General features: G+C 41.0%; 2 protein-coding genes across 2 annotated transcripts; both read right to left on the bottom strand.

Moving 5' to 3' along the window:
- Window positions 1-7,614: 7,614 nt before the first annotated feature.
- Window positions 7,615-15,522, bottom strand: LOC100863675 (uncharacterized). Its single transcript, XM_012488953.3, has 4 exons — window positions 14,661-15,522; window positions 12,231-12,371; window positions 11,167-11,765; window positions 7,615-10,926 (listed from the first exon to the last, which is right to left on the bottom strand). The coding sequence occupies exons 2-4, from the start codon at window positions 12,346-12,348 to the stop codon at window positions 9,103-9,105; spliced, it is 2,541 nt and encodes an 846-aa protein (XP_012344407.2). The 5' UTR covers window positions 12,349-12,371; window positions 14,661-15,522; the 3' UTR covers window positions 7,615-9,102.
- Window positions 15,523-18,118: 2,596 nt separating this feature from the next.
- LOC100863795 (116 kDa U5 small nuclear ribonucleoprotein component) lies at window positions 18,119-22,066 on the bottom strand. Its single transcript, XM_012488943.3, has 8 exons — window positions 21,876-22,066; window positions 21,335-21,603; window positions 20,986-21,257; window positions 20,216-20,904; window positions 19,911-20,140; window positions 19,121-19,839; window positions 18,781-19,061; window positions 18,119-18,698 (listed from the first exon to the last, which is right to left on the bottom strand). Exons 2-8 carry the CDS (start codon window positions 21,578-21,580, stop codon window positions 18,193-18,195), a joined length of 2,943 nt encoding a protein of 980 aa, XP_012344397.1. The 5' UTR covers window positions 21,581-21,603; window positions 21,876-22,066; the 3' UTR covers window positions 18,119-18,192.
- Window positions 22,067-22,369: the final 303 nt, after the last annotated feature.

A 22,369-nucleotide genomic window follows, 5' to 3' on the forward strand; every position in this document is an offset into this window, starting at 1 on the left:
AAACTGAAACCCCGAGTGGGATATGCCCTTTCCCCTCTTTCCCCTCCCTATGGCAGTCCCTGCATCCCTTTGCCGCGCGCCCCTTTTGCGCTCCACGTTCACCCCCTCCATAGTCTTTCTCTCCTGTCCTCCAGGCTTTACACACTCCTCGCTACGCCTGTCGTTTCGTTTTACTCCTCTCTTCGCTTCTCTTCTCTTCTCTTCCCTTCTCTTCTCTTCTCTTCTCTTCTCTTCTCTTCTCTCCCTTCGCGTTCTCTCTCTTCGTCTCTCTCCCTAATTCCGACTCTTTCTTGCCTCTTCGAGCACCGTATCTTTACTCGACTGTTCGCTCGACTAGCCTGCCTAGCTGCCTGGCTGCCAGCTTGGCTTACCCGAGTTGTCTGCCTTGCCTGCTTGCCTGCCTGCCTGCCTGCCTCGCTGCCTGTAGTCGAGTCGTTTTTCTCTCCATTCCTCTATGCGCGCTTCTGGCCACCCCTCCTCTCTCTGCCGAGTGGTACGTACCGACACTAGTGTACTACACGGAACACACGAACGAGCGACTACTCCCCCTTCACCCCATCGAGGATCACGCCGCGTTACCAGCCGGGTTACGAGCTCCCCTCTATTCGTGCGCCGATACCTCACCCTTTTCGAGCTACCCCTCTCTTCGTGCATTACGTTTCGTCCTCTCTTTCTTTCTCTGCTTCTCCGATTATTCTCTTTCGTCTCTCTGTGAACGTAGAAACGACCCCCTAGCTCGAACTCTGATCCTTCGCCTTCTTCTTCTTTGATCCTTCTTCCACCTCCTCGTAACCTCCAATTACATCATGCTAGGAAATTGGTATTTCAGATTGCAGCTAGATGAATTTATGTTTATGAATTATGTTTGTAAATAAATACGGAGTAAACCCGTTTACGTTGAAAAAAACCAGTGTCGATTGGTTTATCGCGAAACGAGCAACGTATGGTCCTTTGATAGATAGTAAAAATCAGGTAGAATTATGAGGAAACTGATAAACTTTTATTACGGATCTTAATTTCATATGTATCTATGTCGCAAATCATATTATGTTTTTTTAATTTCCAATATTCAACATTCCTCTTCTTTTAGATTCTACTTCTTGAATTTTATTACGTAACGTAACGTAGACAATTTTGTAAAAAATGTTTATCGTTTTCCTCGATGCTTTTCTCTATATAAAAATTCAATATGTATTATATAAGCTATTAAAGGAACAAGTATCCGATCAAGATAGTATTTGTCATAATTCCTCGAAAGAATGATTATATGGCGAGTGCATCAAAAATTTTTGTTCATCCTGGTATCGTATTTCAAATAAGAATTTCGTGTTTTATGAAGTATGGAGATCTCGGCTATCGAAACATCAAGAATTAGCCATTTAATATCGGAAAATATAATTACTTGTAATTAATCTTTGATAAATCAACACCGAAGAAAACAATAGATCTATAAATCTATATAAAAAAATCGGTTTATAGTTTTGTAGCGACGTAGCAAAAATACAAGCGTATATCGCCACCAGTATCATTTCGCATTAATCGAAGTTAAAAATTTCATAGTATACTAACATTTAGCGATATAACTTGCCTATCAATTTCATTTTGCCCACATGTATTTGTAAGAATCCGAATAATCGCACTCCGATAATATTTCCTGTTCCCTAAACTCCGCCATTTTGGTCCCTACCGAAAACAAGCGGCGACATGACGGAACGTGTATCTAATCTAGACTCTGCTAACGTTGCGCAACATTTAATCATACCTACATCCGTTTTACTTCTTATCAACTGCAAATGTCGGCTGACCTCTGTTACTGAATATCCACTTAGATGCAACTTTTTAGTTCTAGGCGAAACAGTCCATTACTTTTATTTTCGACTCATTCTCATTATTAAACATGATGACGTGAAAACGTACAAGCTACGATACGAGAAGTTTAGCTTTCCCAATTTTCGTTACAAAGATTCGAAGTTAGACGCGAGATAACGGTATTTAGCTTGATCCGACAAGTTCGTTCTTTGCTTATTTTCTGCCCCGAACGGATCGACTTTTTCGCTTAATGGACAGAAATTACATCGAAAGCCGGGAACGGAAACGGGGGACAAGGACAAAAATCATTGCAGACGCGTGAAAATACATTGCATTCGCATCTGCGTATCTAAGTGTCCGAATGCGAGTCTTCGTGTGCAAGTACAGCGTACAGATCTCCGTGACGTGCACCCGCTCGCTATTTGCACGTACGGCGCGCTTGCGCTGTCGAATAATCTTTCAATCCGCCAACGCTTTCCTCTGACCGGAGACACGTAAAGCTCCCGATTCTCAAGATTATTATTAGAAATCTAATGGAATCGGCATTGGAAATTGCGTTTCCAGAGCAACGCAATTCTGTCGGCTGAAAGTCAACGATGATGTCGGAACCGAGAGATGCCAGATGTTTGAATATCGAACGAATTATCAAGGCTTAGTTACAATAAATAACGTAGTTGAATATTTAATAAAGAACACGAGTTAACGATTAATCTTATACAATGAGTACAGTAAGATTCGAGAATTCGGGCAGTTAATCCGAATGGGAACCAAAATGGCGGTAATACATTACAGCCAGTCGATAAGCCTGTTTAATAAGTTGCAAGCAGAAGAACCAATCGTTTCGAAAGTTTGAAACGTATTACAATAGCAGAGTCTTTGTTGCGTTATTGAATATGCCGTGACAATTAATTTCTCCGATGTATAACGAATGTAATTTGCGTTCTTGCACGATGCAGTTACATCAGGTCGCTTATAAAATCTTAGTTATAGATGAAAAAATTGTGAACTGAATAAGTACGTCCACCAATGTTTAAATTCGTAAGAAGCGGAGATTCGAGAAATTTGCAAGGTGAATTGAATTTGGGCGAAAGAGGGAAAACCGATGACGAATCTCGATTGAGAAATATTAATTACGGGCGTTTTTAATTACACCAGTCAGCTATGAGGCAACTAACAGCATACTCCCACCACGGTAATCGACCTTCCAATCCTGACACTCCCTGGGTGTACTTTAAGAACCGTTCCCCCTTCTACCGGTTCCCGAACAGTTGGAGGATGCCGACAAAAATATTCGCATGGTGCGTGTACGTTCCCTTCCCCTCGAACCCTCGAGCCCTGCAGATCTCCCCTCTAGCATACATCGCTTGAAAACACCGACCGTAGGCTTCCTCCCGAAGCTTTCTCTGGAAGGATCCCTTGGAGGGCTATCCCCACCAGGAGGGCTTGGACGGATGGTCGGTCGTTTAGCTGTGGAACGCGGCTGGAATCACGAGCGAATGAGACGCCGCTAGATGGGCTCCGCAGCTATCTCTTCCTTTAGTCCTTTCTCCGTTTCCTCGGCTCGTTCTTTGTCCACCGTTCCGCGAATCGTTCCCTTCTTGGTGTATAGAACCTGTAGGTGATACGTGGGCGGCCCGAACCGAACATTCGGTCGGAGGATATATTGGTATACGTGCAGGATCTCCAGTGAGTCTGCGCCGCGTTATCGGTCGATATACGCTTTTGGGAAACCTTCCACGTGTTTTGTGGAGCCGCGTGAGGCCGATTCTCCGTTGCTTGCCTCCTGCTACTCCACCTATTTGCGTGTAGCGATCGAAGACGAGTCATTAAGGTTGTGCCACTCCCTCGTAAAGCATTTCGAAGTAATTCATTGAATTCAGATTGCCCCTTCTACGTACGAAAACGAAACCGTTTATACTTTAAATATCTACCATTATTTCATCGTTGGCAAATCGTAGCGGCGAAAAATCGTTGGAGGTTTTTGAGTAATGGCGATTTTTGACGGAACAATCATCGGATGATTACCGATCCTAGAAACGTCCTACTAATAGTCGCGACGGAGGTCAAATCAAATTGATCATTAGGAAGTTTTATTAATGCATTAATGTTAGATTTAAGTTTGTGGTAGGTGCCAGCCAGAACGGCGGCATCCTACGATCGCCTACGTGCAATCCTGTCGCAGACGGCCACGCCGTTTCGATAAACGGCCTACAAAGCCTTCGGAGGGGACGGGCCGATGCTTACATTCCCTGGAGCCCCTCCTGACATCGGCTGTACGTGGGTACATTATTCATTCTCTACTACATTCGGCAGCAGGAGGGTGCGGATGAGTGTGTGCGTATCCCTCGTAGCCGATGACACGACATGCACTTGCGTCCCTTTTATGTGTGTAAGTTCATGTATGTACGCGTACCTTTTCTCTCTTTTTCAATACCCTCCTCTTTCTCTATCCCACCCTTCCCTTTCCACTCTCGCTCTCCCTCCTTCTCCATCCTTCTCTACCTGTACCGCCATCCTTCTCTCCCTTTATTCACGTACGATTTATCGTCTCTCTCGTCCTTTCCTCCTTCTCTTTTTTCCCCTTTTGCTTTATCTATCTTCCCCTTCTTTTCCCTTTCTCCCTCTTTCTCTTACCCGCCTCCTTCCATCCACCCTTCGCCAGATATTTCCGTCTCTGTCTCTTTTCGTCCTACGCGTCTCCTCTTCCTCGTGCCCGCGGTGTAAACGTGTACGTGCGTAAACAGAAGCCAGTAAAAGGATAGCACGGTGGGATGGAGGACGACAAGGGCAGGCCGCGTCGGAACGGGAGATTGTGGAGGGATCGAAGAGGTGGCGGCATTAGTGCGTACCGACTGGGGCAACGGGGTGCGGGAAGAAAAGAGGGAGACCGAAATCGGAAGAGTATCAGGGAGAGAGGGAGAGAAACGGATTATTAGAGAGAGAAGGGAATGGTTACCGTGGCGGTCGATTGTACACGATGCGTTGGGACAGAGAGGGAACGTGGTCGAGGCACAGAGGCACGATCCTCTTCGGGAGCGAACCTTCCGCCTCGTGTATAAACGTCTCGCTTTAGGTAAGCTCACCCCTCTTCACTTCCGACGCTCGCAACGCACTTCCCTGGGGGAGGTTGTAGCCAATCAGCGGCCGAGTTTCCGTGGCCCGCGGCCGCAGGCTGACTCCACATCTCCTGTACCTAATGTAGGTTGTCGAAGGTAGGCATCCTTCGTACCCTCCTCGCCTTTTTTACCTTCGCCCCCTACCTCCTACTCGGGTCGAAGAGGGCGAAGGGGACGAAGGTAACGAAGGTCATTTACAGGGGCCTGTACCCGATGATTCTCTTCTCCTTTTCTTCTTTTCGCACGTTTTTAGTACCTGATCGAAACAGAATTTCGCTAGAAATGATCGATCTTTCTGAATTTTATTTCCGCCATTATGCGAATAAACATTGTGCGATTTTTTTTGATAGCGTACTCTATCGCTACCTGTCACTATTCTTTCGAGCCATTTCGATTTCTTCTTCTACGTTTCTAGGACATTGTATTTATTTATATTTATCGTAAAATTGTTATTGCACGCCTCGTAAATTTTAAATCTTGCACGAAACTTTGCTTCGATTTCACTCGAATTTAAAAATGGCGTAGAGGTTGATGGGAGGCATCATGGATTATTATATCACGAAAATTTTTATTGCCTTGTATATTTCCTGTATTGTTTATAATTTTTAATTTATGCAATTAGAATAACAACAGATGTATCGTTGGACACACGATGAAAATTTTTAAACATCAAGATGTATTTTCAATGTTATTGTACGTGCATTTATGTAATTTAATAAGATAGGGGGGTAAAGAGAACGAAATATACTCGTTTGTGATTATACATATCACGATTTATTGACGAGCAATGATCGTACACTGTAATATGATTCTTAAAAAACAATTTTAACAAAACATAGGAATAATCACGCTAACTAATTAGCGATAACAAACATTGCCGATTAATCGTCGACAAGATGTAACGCGGCGTTTTTAAACGCAGAGAACTTTGCGATAATGACATGGATAATTAGATACTCGAACGATCAATGGTACTAGATATATGGTAATATAATATGCATTTATAACCTGAATTATTTCGCAACTTAATCTACAATAATTTTCCATTTTTTTTTTTTTTTTGTCTTAATTTCGATAAAACGTATTGTATACAGTGCTCTATTCCTTAACTCTTCGTTTCGTTCTTATAATTCGATCTTCGGTCAAATCGTTAATGCACTGAGTTAGTAAAATTGGCAATTTTAGGACCGTTCTATCTAATAACAACGAAACAATTTGATAAAACGTTAAATCAAAGGTTGAACGTGGAAATAGAAATAACTTTAAATATTTTAATAATTATATTCTCAATGATTATAGACATTTTTAGTTCGATTACAACTCACAACTTGTTTATTATGGAAATACTGTACTGCGTTATAGTATATTTAATATTGAGGTATGGGCATAATATTGATAGTAATTGCGTAATTAATTGCATACTATTCCATAGAATTATTATGAAAAAGGTTTCATAAGCATACTCGATCAGGCTTATTATTAAAAATCGTAATCTTAAACTGTGAAACAAAAATTTTACGTAGCTACGTTGAACGATAGGCTTCGCGATGATAAAAAATAATTTGCATCTTTTTGTATTATAATTATAATTTTTTTTTTTTTTTTTAACTTAAAACTTTTCGTTTAAATTTTCGATCACGCAAGATGCGCTCTCATCAATTGATCGCAATTGCGACGTTTAATTACTCTTCGTTCTTTTTATCATAGTTTTTTATGCTTACGATACGTCACATTTTGGGCACAATGGTTCAAGAAATGTCCTCAAGATATTCAAAGTTGGGAAAAATTTGACGACCCTTTGTCATAGTGCACAGGTATATTGCCTTTACTATACAGGTATACATCGTGCGTTCAAGTCTTTTCGAATTCTAACTTTGGATACGGTACGTACTGGTCGTGTTGTTAATAAGGAAGTACATGAATGTTGCTTCAAACAATGGGTTAATATTTCAACTTACGTACAGTTACATGGCAACTATCTATTCTTGGAACAATTTTGATATTAAAATCTTTACAGTCTTCGTGGCTACTTTATCGTTTCGTAAGTCATCAGTTCGAACGAATTTTATTACGTTTTCAATGTAACTATATTCTGTAATTGGCGGATAATCGATAGATAAATTACGATTGATCGTAATAGTAGAACGTAACGCGATGCCGTTTAAAAAGGTCGTAGAAAAATAACGTGTAAAAATCTGGGTCCCTTTTAGTTCATTATAAATTCTAACGAGCAATGATTCTAATGTAACCCTCGTTTTTTTTCCCCCTCTAAACTGGCAGTTTTTTTTGATTTTCAGCTTATTCAAAATCGTGTGGTTCCCTTTTCTCAAACATTATCGACGATGGGTAACCATGTAACTAGTTGACGCAAATTTGACGTAATTAATTCAAATCTCTGAATTATATTCGTCGCGAATTATCGCGATTTGACATCATTCATTTTTCTCCATTCGTTTATTGGCACCTTTCCTCTATTTTTCAAGATTTATATTTCGACTAGAAACGTTTGAACTCTTATTTTTTTACATACCCACCTTGACTCATTCGATAATTGGATATCATAAAAATTTTTTTTTTTTACGCAACGTGTACGCTCGATCGATGCGTGCATACCGCGTTAACATCGAATTATTTTGATCGTTCGAGTAGGATCTGGATTTTTGTTTCCTAGTAAACATTTTATTTAAAATTTCCTTCAAATCAAGTTCATCTTTATTGCTGTCCTATACGGGGGCAATTCTATTCGACTGTACAAATTCCGATACAGCATTAAAAATCGTATATCACGCACAACGAGCTTCCAACGCACTCGATTAATTTTTCTTTCTCAATATTTTTAAAGCGTTCCATCGACGATAATATATATTAATATATTAAATATATATTATCGCACGATAATCTTATATCATTCTTAAATCAATAACAGCGATATGAGTTTACGCTTTTATAAAATAAAAACTTCCTTACATATGATACGTACGATCTTTAGAGAATGCATACGTATATTTAAATTCCCAATTCAACAGTACCTCTCGATGTCAGCGAATCGAGCGTACGTTAAAACATTCTTTTCCTTTTTCTTTTGCAAAGCTCTTCGAGCTGTCCAATTTTTTAGAAGGTCGCCGCATACTTTTAGCCATAACGACTAGTATTCACCTTTTGCCACGAAATTGGACTTATATCGCAATAAATCGCTTGTAATATATTATATTATATGATAGACGATAATTAAATTGCACTAATACATTGCACACGTTCTCTGGCGTTCTTTGGCATCTCTATGAAGTACATATTTCTCTAAGATTCTAAAAAAGGAGCGACAACATATGGGGGGAAGGGAAGGGACAAGAAAGCTTATCCGTCATCCATCCATCGTTCCATTCTAATCATTCATCCGGTATCCTCATCACTACAACCCTTAACCATACGTTATACTACGTTTAATATATCTCTGTCAGCCGTTTTATCATTGCCAATAGAGCGAACCGTCGAATTGCCGACACTTTTCGTAAATTAATTTGTCAGCTTGGGCCTAAGTAGGTATTAATTTGCATTTTTTAATCATAGTTGATCATAGACACACATACATGCATTACGAACATACGTAGCTTATATATATCTAGATAACAACGGTCTGGATACCGCCATTGATTCTTATTTAAGAGCAAAAAGACACACGATAAAAAACTCGTTACTAATTTGTAATTAATATGTATACTCTCTTTCTTTTCTTTTTTCTCAATGTAAAAATCTCGCATTGAACGATTTTTTTTTGAAAATTTTCTTATCGTAATCTTCGAAAGTAAATATGTCTACTTTCTTTATTAACTCCTATCATTTTTTCTCTCTCTCTTCTTTCTCAAAAGTTAACGTTTTAATTATTTAAGTTTTGCCATGCGTCTTTATGCCCGTACGAAAATTCATCATGTTTTAAGAAACATTGTAGGAAGCGGGTGAAAATATATATGGTAACATACAGCCTTTGGATTGGTCACGTAGGAATCTTGTTTCCATAGGAGCATTTTTAAGTAATAACAACAACAACAATAATAATAATAATAATAATAATAATAATAGTAATAATAATAATAATAATAATGATAATAATAGGAAGTAATGAAACAAAGTTTAAGGATAGAGGAAAATCGAGCGTTTCGTCAGTGAAAAATAATTCTTCTTACGGTGGTTGTTGCGAGGCGGAATTGAAGTAACTGACTCTTTGATTTCTGTATTGCGACGCTACCACAGCTTGAGGATTAGGGATGTGCCGGATGCTCAGATTCGGTTTGATTTTCATTCCAAAGCCGGAGATTCTTTGATGAGGTTGCGGTATTCGGAGGGCCACTTTGCTGGCGAGATTAGCTGAACTGAGCACCAAAGAATCAACCGAGTTCTCATCGGTGATGCATCCACTTAACAGGGAAACAGCTGCGTCAGAAAGTGTCATTAAATTGGAATCTTGACCTCGTCGTTGATCCAGATCTTTCGCCTTTCCTCGTAATAAACTTGCCGGGGTGATAGGCGGCCGTGGTGGTCTTGGATTCAACGAGGACATGGAGCAGATCGAGGAAGATGACGACGATGACGACGACGACGACGACGACGATGACGACGATGACGACGACGACGACGAAGAGGAGGAGGAGGACGAAGGAGAAGACGACGAAGACGAGGAAGGAGATAAGGAGAAATTAGCGGCCGATAAATTGGCAGACAGATCGAGCACGTTATTGTGCACGGTCCCGCCGCTGCTTAGATCTAATGGGATCTCGTATTTCGAGTTATTCGGTTCTAAAATGGCGCTCGACGCGGCAAAACCGGAAGGTTTCGCGACCCTCAGTGGCGCCAATGGGGGCGGGCCTTTCTTTTTCGGAGGGGTGTTGACCGGTAAGGGTGCAGGGTGTTCTTCCTTTGTCTTCGACATCGTTTTCAACGTGTCGCGCATCTGTTTCTCGGCCAACAAACTTCTCACTCGATTCGCTTTGCTCTCGCGTAATTGTTTCTCCAGCTTCTCTCTGTCCAAACTATCCATCTTTTCCCCGTTATTTTGAACGCGTTGCCTCGCTTTGTCCCGGAAGTTGTCGCCAGCTTCGTTCACGGCCACCAGACCCAATCGTCGCAGAATTTCCTCGTCTTTCTTCGGGCGTTCCGACTCGATCTGTTCCGTTCTTTTCAACACTTCTGCTTCACCTTCTTCCTTCTTAGCCGGTGGTTTGCAACCAGTCGAGGATGCGTTCCTTTGATCCACCCTTTCCGCTGCTGCGGACGCATCTTCCCCTTGGGTAGTTATATTTTGTGCGATTCGAACAACCTCGTCAGGTATACTGTCTATTATTTCTTCAATAGTCTCTTCCGCCTCTCCGATATTCTCCTTCGTACTCGCGCCTCCTTCCTCGCGAGCCAACGTGCCCGACGATCGTTGTTGATTTATCGTCGTAGTTTTGATCTTCTCCCGTCTAACGGCCCTCATCTGTAATAATTTCTCTTTCGCTTGGCCACTTCCGCTACTCGACGTGATCCTCGGTGGGCACGGGGTTAACCGAACCTTCAGTTTCAATAAATCCTCCCGCGGTGTGGTGGTGATCTCGGCGATCACCCGTTTGTTTCGTCGTTTCCTGTGCTTGCGATGCTCCAGCTTCGCCAATTCTTTCGACTTGGAACTTTCCGGCGCGTGGTTGGCTTGTATCGATACAAGATTAGGTGTTCTCATTACAGGTGTTACCTTGCATCGGGGCTTCTTCGCTTTCGGCTCCTTGTCGCGTTCCAAATTGGTTTTCAACGACGATTGAGACGGTTCCGTGTTATTCTCCAAAATTTTATGGGCCTCGTCCTCGCACTGTTGGATAGGCTTAGGACTCGGAGGTGGTGTCGGTGGCCGTTGAATATTTTCCATTGTCGCGGTATCCTTGGTTGTCGTCTCGTCGTTGAAGGAGTTCTCGCTCGAAACGGAGACAATATCCTCCTTACGTAACACGCGATAAAACAGCTTCATAGGCGCTTCCTGTAACGACAAAAGTTATCGCTTTCCCTATTGTATCTAACGTGTCATGAGTTTATGATGTTCAGGAGGTATGTGACCGATGTAACAGGAAATGATAAAAGGCTGTCGCGAAATGAACGAACACTCGTCATTATATATATATATATATATATATATATATATATATATATATATATTATAAAATCGATCGACAAAGAAAGGAGATTAATGAAAAATGAGAGAGAAAATTGAGAAACTCACTCTCTTCCAACCAAATATGCAGGCGAGATCGAGTAGCGTCCATGACTGATCCAAAACCATCGTCTTCGCGCCATTTCGTCGATTTTCGTTGCTCTTCTCGCACAGCATCTCGATCTTATTGACATTCGTCCCGTGAGAATTCGCTTCCTCCCATCCTCTCTTCAGCATAAGCAATCGCACCAAGTGTCGAACAGTCACTCCTGCCGGACACTTAAGGTATCGAGTATTTCTAACCTGAATCGTGTCTTCCTGTTTCGTTTGATCGGCGTTCGTCCGATGTCGTAACCCGGCACGGTTTTCCGGTTCGTGAACGGCCGCCTCTCCTTCCGGTTCATCGAGCTCGCATAAACTTAGGCTGACGAAATCGTCCAAGGTTAAGTTTAGGGCGCCCAGGGGTAAGGCCAAAGGTGGGCATTGTGGATTGACCAGCCGGAAATGACGCCTTCGTTCAAGCTCCGAGCGGAAGAGGCCGGGTACCATAAGATATACAAGTCGTTGCAGCTTTACGTCCGGCAAGAGTGGCGGAGACGTTGCGACATTGCATACGGGACACGCTCTGGCACCGCTGCTCAACCGTCTCACTATACAACCTCTGCAAACTGAATATCGGTTCGATGCTTTTAACGTTTCACGTTACGTTACGTAAGCGTTGGGCAAAAAATTCTTTCATCGCGTTGATTTTATCGGTTCGTGAAAAAAAAAAATATCGTCGTAAATCTCAAAATTTTCTCATCGGTCGGAAGTATTTATATTAAAAAAATAACGCGCGGAACCACGAGCGAGGCGGTTAGTCACCCTTCTCGAATTTAGCACCCCGCCAGAAGGGCAGACGAACGGATGGACTATTTCACGCACGCGAAGTAGATACAGCCGTTCGAGGTACGGCACAGCACGCGTTATTACCGAACGATATGTATATATAACGATATAGATAACTTTGATTTTGTTTGAACCTTTTTTTTCCATTGCAAATTAATGATAATGAATCGACGACATCGAATCCGTGAAAAATTCTTCTCTCGATAACGAGACGAGAATCTCTACTGATCGATAGAAATACTAACAAGAATGCAGACATTCCACGAGAGTCGTTGCATCTATGAGGTAGCCTCTGCACAGAGGACATACGATATGTTCGTTCAAGTCTTTAACCAGCGGCTTCTCCCTCTCCTTTGCCTCCATGTCGCTACTCGGTTCTGAAACAGCTGTGCCATCCGATTGTTAATCCACGAGACCAAAGAGCAAGACGATTAAATACTTTTTTAATTAACTGCGCAACACGTTTCCGTTCATAGCGTCGTTCTAAGAAAATTCTAACCTAACTTTTCTCGCAGTAAAATCTCTTGTAAAAATTTATACGTATTGTTATGATTTATCCAGCGTGACAGTGAACGAGTCAGAGATCGGCGATCTTTGGCTTATCTAAAATTAAATCGCGTATCGTACGCATTAATACGGGGAACAGCGATATCGATGTGCATTCTAATAATGGTTGGAGGATTCCGAAATGCAGGTAGTCGCGCGCACGGAGGGGGAATGGGAGGGAAACACACGCACGTAATCACATTAGGATACATTGGAAGCGGCGATTTCCATTTACGCGAGACTCGTACATGCCGTCGATATATTTAGAATAATGAAATATCTCGTGAAATCTAAGAGGGGAGAAACGAGTTACGCCGTGCCTTTAAGGTCTATCTCTTAAAGGGGATGCTTTCTCTTCTCTTCTCTCCTCTCCTTCTTTCTCTCTATCTCTCTCTTTTCCTACTTATCTCTTCACCAATATTCGATAATATAATTCTCGATCATATAAACGCTCGTCTCTGTTGACGAGCATAAAATGGATATTTAAAACAATATCGGGCGGACAAATTTGATTTCGCGCGCGGTATAGCAAGTTCGCTTTTCGCGAAAATTTGTTTGAACGATGATGGAAAAAAATCGCTAATTATTCGAAATAGGGAGGTCCTCGCCATCTTGATAGTTTTTGGAAATGTTGCAGAAATTAATATTTTGAACAATATTTTGCATATTACCGCTGCTCAGCCTCAATTTGCAAGAAAAGATCGCTGCTATTACATAGAATTTCTCTCGTAGATACGCGTTCGCGACGCGTGCATAAACGTGCCACTGATTCTTTGTCACTAAATAAATATTAACAGATAAATATCAAGAATTATGTTAATACGTATCATTGTAATTTCGATCGCTCAAGATTATTTTGTATTTCCATTTTAAATCTATCATCATTCATGAGCAAGTATTTAGACTAGTTCATCCGCTATAGTAGCCGCCATGTGTTTAACAAAGTACGTAAGTGTTTAGGAAAAAGAAAAAGCAATGGAAAAATATTGTTTAAAATATCGATTTTTGCAACATATCCAAAAATCATCAAAATCGGTTCCCTCCTATTCCCTTAATAATTTCCCTTCCTGCTACCCTCCCTTCTTTGGATCAACAGTTATCCTGGCGAGGACATTAAGGAAAATTTCTTGATCGAGGAACGGGGATAGAATGGCGCATTTTATGTGTGCGACGAGCAACGAGAAGATCTCGCGTGAAAGGTACTTGACAGTGAAACCAACCAGTCACGCGACCACGTCGGCCTGGAAAAACTAGGTTTTTAGAGCTCGCGCGCACAGATCTCCCGCGCGATAATAACAGAGGCCAAGTGTCACTGCGCATGGCTAACGAACTCGAAGAAAGGAGGAAAGGCTCGACCACCTGCGTTGTCAACGACATGACTCAACTGCTCGCGTTTCACAAACTTCGTTCTGCGAATGATCCGTCCAAAAGCCGGATGTACGACATAAACGAGTCAGTGGAGTCATCGAGAATGGCGAGGAGTAATGAGGAATTGGAGGAAAAGGGAAGTCAGAGCGTGCGAGAGGAAAAACGAGAGAGAGAGAGAGAGAGAGAGAGAAAGGACGAGTAGAAGGGCTTCGGCGTTCGAACTTGAGAAAGGTCTGGCGCCAAGTCCCGTGAGACCACCTAATTCGTTCACCGCGTACGTCGCGGTTTTTTTTAACGTTGACGTGATTCTCGGGAGAATCGTGATCCAAATTTTTGGACGAATAATTCATCGTTACGATTCTGATCACGTTTCACGACGTACGGCGAAATTACCAGCTGAAGAAGCGAATCGAATCGCGAGGCGGTAAAGGGAAAACTGAAAGAAGGAAAGAAAAAAAAAAAAACGAAAAGAACGACAATCGAGAATCGCGAGGGTAAGCCATCGTCGATAGGAGCGTTGCCACGGTAACATCGGCGGTTCGAGCGTTTTTTGCGCTGAACGTCGACGTACCGGTCCGAGAGAACCACGGTAGCTATTCCAGGCAACAGGATCTCGCGGGTAGCATCGCGGCGGGCACCGCTCCTATCTTCGGCAGAGGATCGCGAGTTATACACCGAGTGTAGTACCGTCTTGTCGGTCGATTCACGCGACTACCACACGTTTCAGGGCGGTATAGAGAGGCTTACGTGTAGGTGCTTACCAGCGTAGCGAGAGAGATGGTCGCCGTGGCCAGCGAGCTGCCGTCCCGGCTGGCAGCGGAACGTAACAGCGGACGTGGCAACGACGGTGTTCTTGGTTGCCGTATCGCTTCTCGCGAGGCAGCGGGCGAAGAGAGGTGGCAACGCCGCTCCGTCCGTCGGCGTGCGGCGCCCCGAGGCTCTCTCTCGCGATAGCGCGCTCGTTGTCGTCGCTCACGCCGTCGCACTCCTCACCATGGTCGTCACGAACCCGTGACCGCGAGCAATCCTGATAACTTGCACGCTGCGAGCTACGTACCATCACGTCCCTGCTGCCTGCGAGCACAGCGCCGCGCACATGTCCGACGATTTCGACCCGATTTTCTCTCTTTCCTTTCCTTCCTTCCTTCCTTCCTTCCTTCCTTCCTCACGATACTTGCCTCTCCCTCGCTCTTCCAAACACACACTCTCTCTCTTCTCCGTTCGTCTCTTTCCCCTTCCTCCTTTACTAAGTTTTTCTCCTTTCCTTGGTCGTTCTTCTTACGTTCGTCTCCTTCTCGCTCTAATCGAGAGGAATAACTCGATCTCGTCTTTACTATCCCCGTGCACCGCGATTTTCCTCACCGTTGTCGTCGTCGTCGTGATTGTCCCGTCGACGACGTGGTTGTCGATCGACCGGTGGGTCGACAGGCGCGCGCGCGCGCTCTCGCCTGTATCACTCCTTCCTTCTCTTGCTCTCACACTCCCCCCTCGAAGTCTCTCGCTCAATCTTCCCCTCCGCGCTACCCCCTCCCCGTAGAGGACTCACGGGGTCTCGTCTCGCGACTCGACGTAACGTAACCGCTCTCTCTGGCCACGACTCGATTCGGTGCACTCGGCCGACTCTCGAATGAGTGCGACGATGCACGATGATATCGAGGATCTGGTGGTGGTGGTGGCGGCGGCGGCGGTGGCGATGATGGAGGTGGTGGTGGTGGTGGTGATGGTGGTGGTGGCGGCGGCGGCGGTGGCGGTGGAGGCCAACAAGAGAGCAAGTGTGTGCAGCGGTGGCGCCGAACTGCGGCGGTAGTCGCTGCCACTTTTCGATACGGTGCGATTAGAACGACGCTGCACGGAAACGATGGGAAGACACGGGCTCTGTTCGTATCGACCCCGCCTAAACCCCGCCTCGTTACGACGGAGCCGCACGAGCGACGCCGAGCGTCGGCGAGCGTCGACGAACCAGCCGGTTTCCTGTTCCGACCTCGTCCTCTTCCGTGATTACGACCTTTCCTCTTCTTGCCCGATCCTCTCTCCTATTTCTACTATACTGTTTTCACCTTTTGTATCCTTTCATTGTTAAATTCATCATTGATCGAATCATTGAAATCGAGGATCGATTTCGTTCCTTATCGATCGACGGTGTATGCTAGTAAAAAAAGAACTAATCGATTCGAAGTTAGATCGACCGTTGGATCGTTTCACCTTTATTCACCGACGCGAGAAAGCAACGGTTCTTTTTCCAGTATTTTCCTTTCTTTTTCGTTCCTACCTAATCTCTACGAAAACAAATCTCTTTCTTTACCTGCTTCGAAATGAGAATAGACGGTTAGTCCAAGGTTAGGTTAAAGTGTTTAAATATTATTTGTATTTTCAAATTCAAAAGGAATCATCGTCAAATTATGCATAGTTAATTAGTACGTGGAATTCGTTGGACCGAATACAATCCCTTTCCACGTTGCTCTAATTATTAGATGCGTTGAATGCAGTCACGGCGCATCGAGCATAAAATACTGGTTTCGAACTATTATGAACAGCAATCTGTCTCGTATTATGATAATAATTGGTATATCGACGAATACACGCGATAAATACGCAAGCATAATTTAACACTGGCACTGCGTGTTAATAAATATGAGACATCGAAGTTGCTTATTAAACGTGTTCGATTAACGATTCATCGAGACATCTAGTTTCGTAACTTCGATCTGTATGTCAAAGAAACGAGGCACTCATGGTTGGCAAACAAGGCAAACGTGGCTATACGATCGTAAAGGCGTTATTCTAGTTACGACGATAGTTACGCATACAAGCACACCGTCTACCGATAACGCGCTACGAAAGCCACCGAACCGTATTCGAGAAATATCTTGCGCACCAACAGTGTCCTCTGTTAACACGTCACATGTTATTGTAAATAATCCGTGTCACGCTTTTTTCGCGTATTTTCAATTGTATATTTGTATATCTCAATTGTTTATGTTAAGTATTTTTAACGCACGTCTTTTGACACGAATTTTTAAATCCGTGTCATATCTTTTTAATACTGATAGATCCTGCCATCAATTTTATTCTTCGTAAAACGCTGTAAAAAAAGTTTTACAATTTTGAGTTGTTCACTTTACATTTATGATATAATTGTAAAACGTTGTAGCGCCGTATAACAGATTATTAATCGTTTAAAAATGGCTTCGTTTCTTTGGAATAAGGCCTAGAAACTTTCATTTGAAGATTCGGCCTCATTACAAAAATCAAGCGTCAAAAAAACATGATTGTGCATATATAGCAGCATGGATTTCAGAGAGGGAAAAGAGAGAGAGAAGTACGTGAAGTCGACTGATCGATCGGCGGCGACGCGGTAGTCTGCTTTAGCGACATCGCCTTGAAAAGAGACAGTCGCTGAACGAACCCGGTTTTGCGTCCATCAAGGCAGTACAACTCTCTTGGTCGATCGACGCTGATGGGCGGACGAATGGGCATGGCCACAGTAGGTAAAATGGCGCCAAGCTCCGACCACTTTAACCTCCCATTCGACTATGCGCAGTTGCGACTCCGCCTATTATCTGCGCGCGCTGCCCGACCAATACTTATATTTCCATCTCGAATTTCCATCTTCGACATATGCTAAACATTTCAGATTTTCTATTCCTTTTTTTATCTTATTACTTATGATATTTATGTTATTCAATTCATATCAAATGATTAACTTTATCTTAAATCGAACACAACAAATCGAATGCACGAGCATTTTAATAGCAACGCCTAGGAAATATGTCTCCTTATTTGAAGAGTATCTTAAGTAACATTAAATAGTTATTGATTTTCCGAATGTGTTTTATCAGAGTAATAAAAAAATATAAGTTTTATTGTAGATATAATATAATTGTTCGATATTTGATGATTTTACTTTATACGTAGAATTGGTGTTAATATCGATTTTTTTATTTGCAATCTACTTTCGAATACGGTTTTTCGCAATATATTCCACATTCTTTAACACTCTTATTTATAACCATATATAATTATAGGATTAACGTTTCTTCTTTTTATCGTGAAAATGTTTCGTATGCATGTCGCATGTTGATAAATGTCAAGAAACGTTTTCAAATATAAGTAAAAAAATATAATTAGATTTCTTTTCATCTATATGATATTTTTTTATGGATATAAAGAGGAGCAAGGAAATAGAACAAGATGGGCATAAATAAACACAATAGACAGATTATTATATAAAATTAATTATTTATTGTGTATGGATAAATTCGCATATTAAAGTTGAAATTACTTAGAAATAGTTTATAATGGATAATTAAGTAGAACGTCTTGTCTGGCTAATTCGAGTAACATAGGATCATCGAAGAATTTATTGATAGATACATCTTCGGAAAGCCCTTTCCGTCTTCTTGTCTTCAACATAAATTCCCTAGCTAAGTGTGTAGCTGGTTGTGGCTCGAGTGGTCGAATCGTAATACTTTTGTCTAATGGATCGCCAGGTACGATTTGCCAATGATGAAATACGGACAGGCAGAACGCCTGGCCTTGCGTGTGAGTTCGTAAATCGGTCTCGAATCCGAAACTATCGATTGCTGGAATGAACGCTTTGATAGTATATAAGGGACTTCCAGGAACGGGAGCGTCTTGGGTCACGTGACCTCTTCTCTTAGCCAGTACAGTATAAACTGCCGATACGCAATCCGCAGGCGCTTGAACTTCGACGAATAAATATGGCTCCATCAACCTGGGCGTTGCCATGAGGAAAGCAGAGTACGCTACTCTTCTGGCGGTTGGAATTATTTGGCCACCTGTAAAAAAGAAAAAATTAATTTTGTTCGTGAAACAAAAAAGAAGAAAGAAAAAGAAAAAAAAACAATAGTATTTAGATACCTCCTCGATGAAGAGGTTCTTGGGCAATTACGGCATCCAAAATTTTAAACTTCACGTTTCGAATTGGCTCCTCGCAGAGAGGGCCTTCTCGAGTTCCCCACTGAAAACCTTGAATAATAGCATCACGAGCACTGTTCAATAACGTTTTGTCTACTTCCGATGGCAAAGTATCATCAACTAAAATATTAGGACCCGTAGCGTCTGGACCGAATGCCCATATGCTTCGCGCAGCTAGCAAATCCCAGTCATATTTCGTTTGAAAAAATTCTCCTAATCGTTTTCTGTAAAAATGGACACATTTTGTTTTGTAAATGACGAGATATAGGCCCTTTACACTTACTTGTTCCATGTGATTTTAACATGTTCCGCCTCGATATCCTCCGCAAGGCCTCTCTCGAGTGGCTCGGCTATCATCGTCAATTTATTCCGTTTATTAGGTGTTTCAGCGAAACACTTGAGAGAACTCGTTTCTACCACCGTCTCAGCGAAAGCAACGACAGGATCTGCGACTTTTATATCGATTTCCGAATACATACGTCGCAAGTCGTGCATCGCGCAATCTAAATATAATTCACCAGTGCCTAAGACGACGTGTTCGCCGCTTTCTTCGACTCTGGTACCCAACAAAGGATAACTTTTATTCACTTTTCTGAGACCATCTAACATTTTTGGCAATTCTGATGGATTGACAGGTTCGACAGCAATTTTAATCACGCTCTGTGTATTGAATTTTAGCGGGCGGAAAATATGTAAATCGTCTGAATTTGTGAGATCAGTAATCGTGCTTGTTTTTACGATTGGCCTGTCTATACCCTCGATAAGAACCCAGTTGCCTGCGGGAACTCTGTTTAATTCAATTGAATAGCGTGCCTCGCTAATCCACAATCTTCCCACGGTCAGAACTCGAGAATCTTCTTCATCCGTACGCGAATACGCTTCGCCTAATACGCGAACGCGTTGTCCCGCCTCGAGTGTACCTGACATTACTCTTCCAAGGACAACGAATAACGTACAATCTTCGGTAGGATACATTTTTGTACTATGAATCATTAATCTTCCCTGTAAATATCATTTTCGTGTTAGATTCTCGTGTGAAATAGACGTGATTCAAATATTTCGCGTATACTAACATTAGGATCGCAATTAATCATATTTTGCGCGAGAGGTGAATCCATGGGGCCTGTGTATACGTGTTGAACTTTAACCGGTGCATGCGATTGAGGACTGGGAACGTGAGCTACACACATATCGACTAATCCGCACATATCTCCTAAAAAGCGTGTGCACACCAACCTCAACAGAGGCCTAATATTCATTTTCATTTCTTCCGATGTTAGTCTTATGCCTAATTCATCTAGTACTGTGAAATTAAATCAGAAATTATACGTTACGATACGGAAAATTCAATAACCTAACCTATAAAGGTTTCACTAACCATCAGGTAAAGTTGTGTCAACATCGCCAACAACTTGGGCGAAAATTTTGTATAATGGTTCAAGAATAAATTCGATAAAGCTGCGTTGTGCGGTATTATGCGGTGGTTTTTTTGTAAATTTTCGCGTTTTTGAGTTAAAATATATATCTCCCCATAACCGTTTCGCAAATTCATTAGCGTTAAGAGTGGGATGAGTTCTAGCATAAAGTGCTGCGAATGATTTCAAAGTAAAACAGACATTGTACTCTGAACTCGCGAAACACACATTTCCGATTGCAGGGGATACAAAAGATGGATTTTCAGAATCCGAATATAGCGCTATGAGTCCATTAATTTCTTCGATAATGTGTCTTAATTTATAATACGCGTCTAACGGAGGTAATTTTAATTCTAGAATGAGTCGATCTATCTTATTTATGCAAACTGTTAACGCAAGTTTTTCCTGAAGCGCGTGTTTTAATAAACGTTCTGTGTTTAACATAACCCCTTCAGCAGCATCGACGATCAATATCGCACCATCGGATAAACGTATTGCTGCTGTTGCCTCGTCAGAAAAATTTACGTGACCAGGAGTATCGAATATATTTAAAAGATAAGATTTTGATTTCACATCTTGCAGCAGTAAAGTTACAGGTGTTGCTTTTGTCGATACTCCTCGCTGTTGTTCCGTAAATAATGTATCTGTATATCTAAAAAAATATAATTATGTATATATATATATTCCAACTAAAAATATTAATTGCAATTATTCATTTATTATTATCATATACCTTAAAGGTTTTTCATCTGTAACACTGTGTAGATAGGGATGAGTCTGTCTCACTAGACAATCAACTAAAGTAGTTTTGCCATGGTGTAGATGACCAAGCAGAACAACATTACGTATGAGATGGGGTGCATCCATCATATCTGCTAAAAATTCTATGCTATATGTTGTTTCTGGAAGTTGTTGTTGTTTTATTTGAAACTTTGGTTTTCTTGTTGGTGCTATCAATGGTTTATCTAATGGTTGTGCATCTTCTTCTTGTACCAATGTTTCTACCTATAATGTAATTAATAATATATTAAATAATGTATTAATAATGAGATTAACAATAGCAATATAATTATTCAATTTACTTCTGGTCCATAAACTTCTAAAGCACTTGGATAATATCTTTTATCTTCGTGTAATACAACTGCCATAGAGTTGCCTTGATCTGATTGCTCTCTAGTTTCATCTTTGTCTTCTTCCATTTCTTCATCTGATCGTTCTCTATCTTCTGCTTCATCTCCAGCATTTCCATATTCATTTTCATCTTCACTATCGGAAGCCAAATCAGGACCAATATAATTTCCAAACTCATCATATAAATCAGCATCCATAGTAATATCTTTTTAGTTTATGACTATAAAAAATATACAAAAACTAACTTTAATTAATTTTTATTATTTATATTTTCTATACTATTTATATTTTATCTTATTTTTTGTTAAAAAGATGAAGATTATTTATGGTTGTTTACATGCAATCAAGGTTATGAACATAACCTCCAAATTAATAAGTGATTGATTAAATATGAAAATTTAAAAAGACATCATTAGAAATCATCAATGAAATATATTAAATTAAATTTAAACTTAATGCTTAGAAACGATAGATATTAACATTTATACTTACAAAAATTAATATTATTTAATTAATAATACAAAAATATTTAATGAATCTTGAAATTATTGTCATGAAATAAAATACATGTGAATTTATATAAAAAGTTTTAATTATTAATTTAACGATATAGATACAGAAGTTTATTAATTACTTTATATAAATTACACGTGTATTATTTATATTTTATATATATATATTATATATTATATATATATATAATATATATATACATTTAAGCTATAGAATGAAGTAGAATACAAGAAAATATAGTTTGCCAATATAGTGAAATTATTTGTAATGCGTATATATTTAATATATAAACATAATAGATAATAGATATTGTAGATAATATAATAGATAAATATCTTTATAATTATTAAGTAATTTCTTAAAATTTTATATTTGGAAATAACAATATTTTTTTTATTTAAAATTACATTTCTATTTATATATTATGCTAGTTTAAAAATTGTTGGCATCCCTGTAGTGCATAATTGCAAGAT

The sequence above is a fragment of the Apis florea genome, unplaced genomic scaffold (assembly GCF_048593485.1).
Source record: "Apis florea isolate Af1SG1 unplaced genomic scaffold, ASM4859348v1 contig_2989_pilon, whole genome shotgun sequence".
Classification (NCBI taxonomy): Eukaryota; Metazoa; Arthropoda; class Insecta; order Hymenoptera; family Apidae; genus Apis; species Apis florea.

Bases quoted from the DNA above. Each gene is read 5' to 3' on its own strand.
- LOC100863795 (XM_012488943.3), bottom strand. From the start codon at position 21,580: ATGGATGCTGATTTATATGATGAGTTTGGAAATTATATTGGTCCTGAT. The intron at 21,258-21,334 runs GTAAATTGAATA...ATTACATTATAG, and splicing joins TAGAAGTTTATGGACCAGAA to GTAGAAACATTGGTACAAGA. The intron at 20,905-20,985 runs GTATATGATAAT...ATATTTTTTTAG, and splicing joins ACAGATGAAAAACCTTTAAG to ATATACAGATACATTATTTA.
- LOC100863675 (XM_012488953.3), bottom strand. From the start codon at position 12,348: ATGGAGGCAAAGGAGAGGGAGAAGCCGCTGGTTAAAGACTTGAACGAA. The intron at 11,766-12,230 runs GTTAGTATTTCT...ACCGATATTCAG, and splicing joins CGTGGAATGTCTGCATTCTT to TTTGCAGAGGTTGTATAGTG. The intron at 10,927-11,166 runs GTGAGTTTCTCA...TTGTCGTTACAG, and splicing joins GCATATTTGGTTGGAAGAGA to GAAGCGCCTATGAAGCTGTT.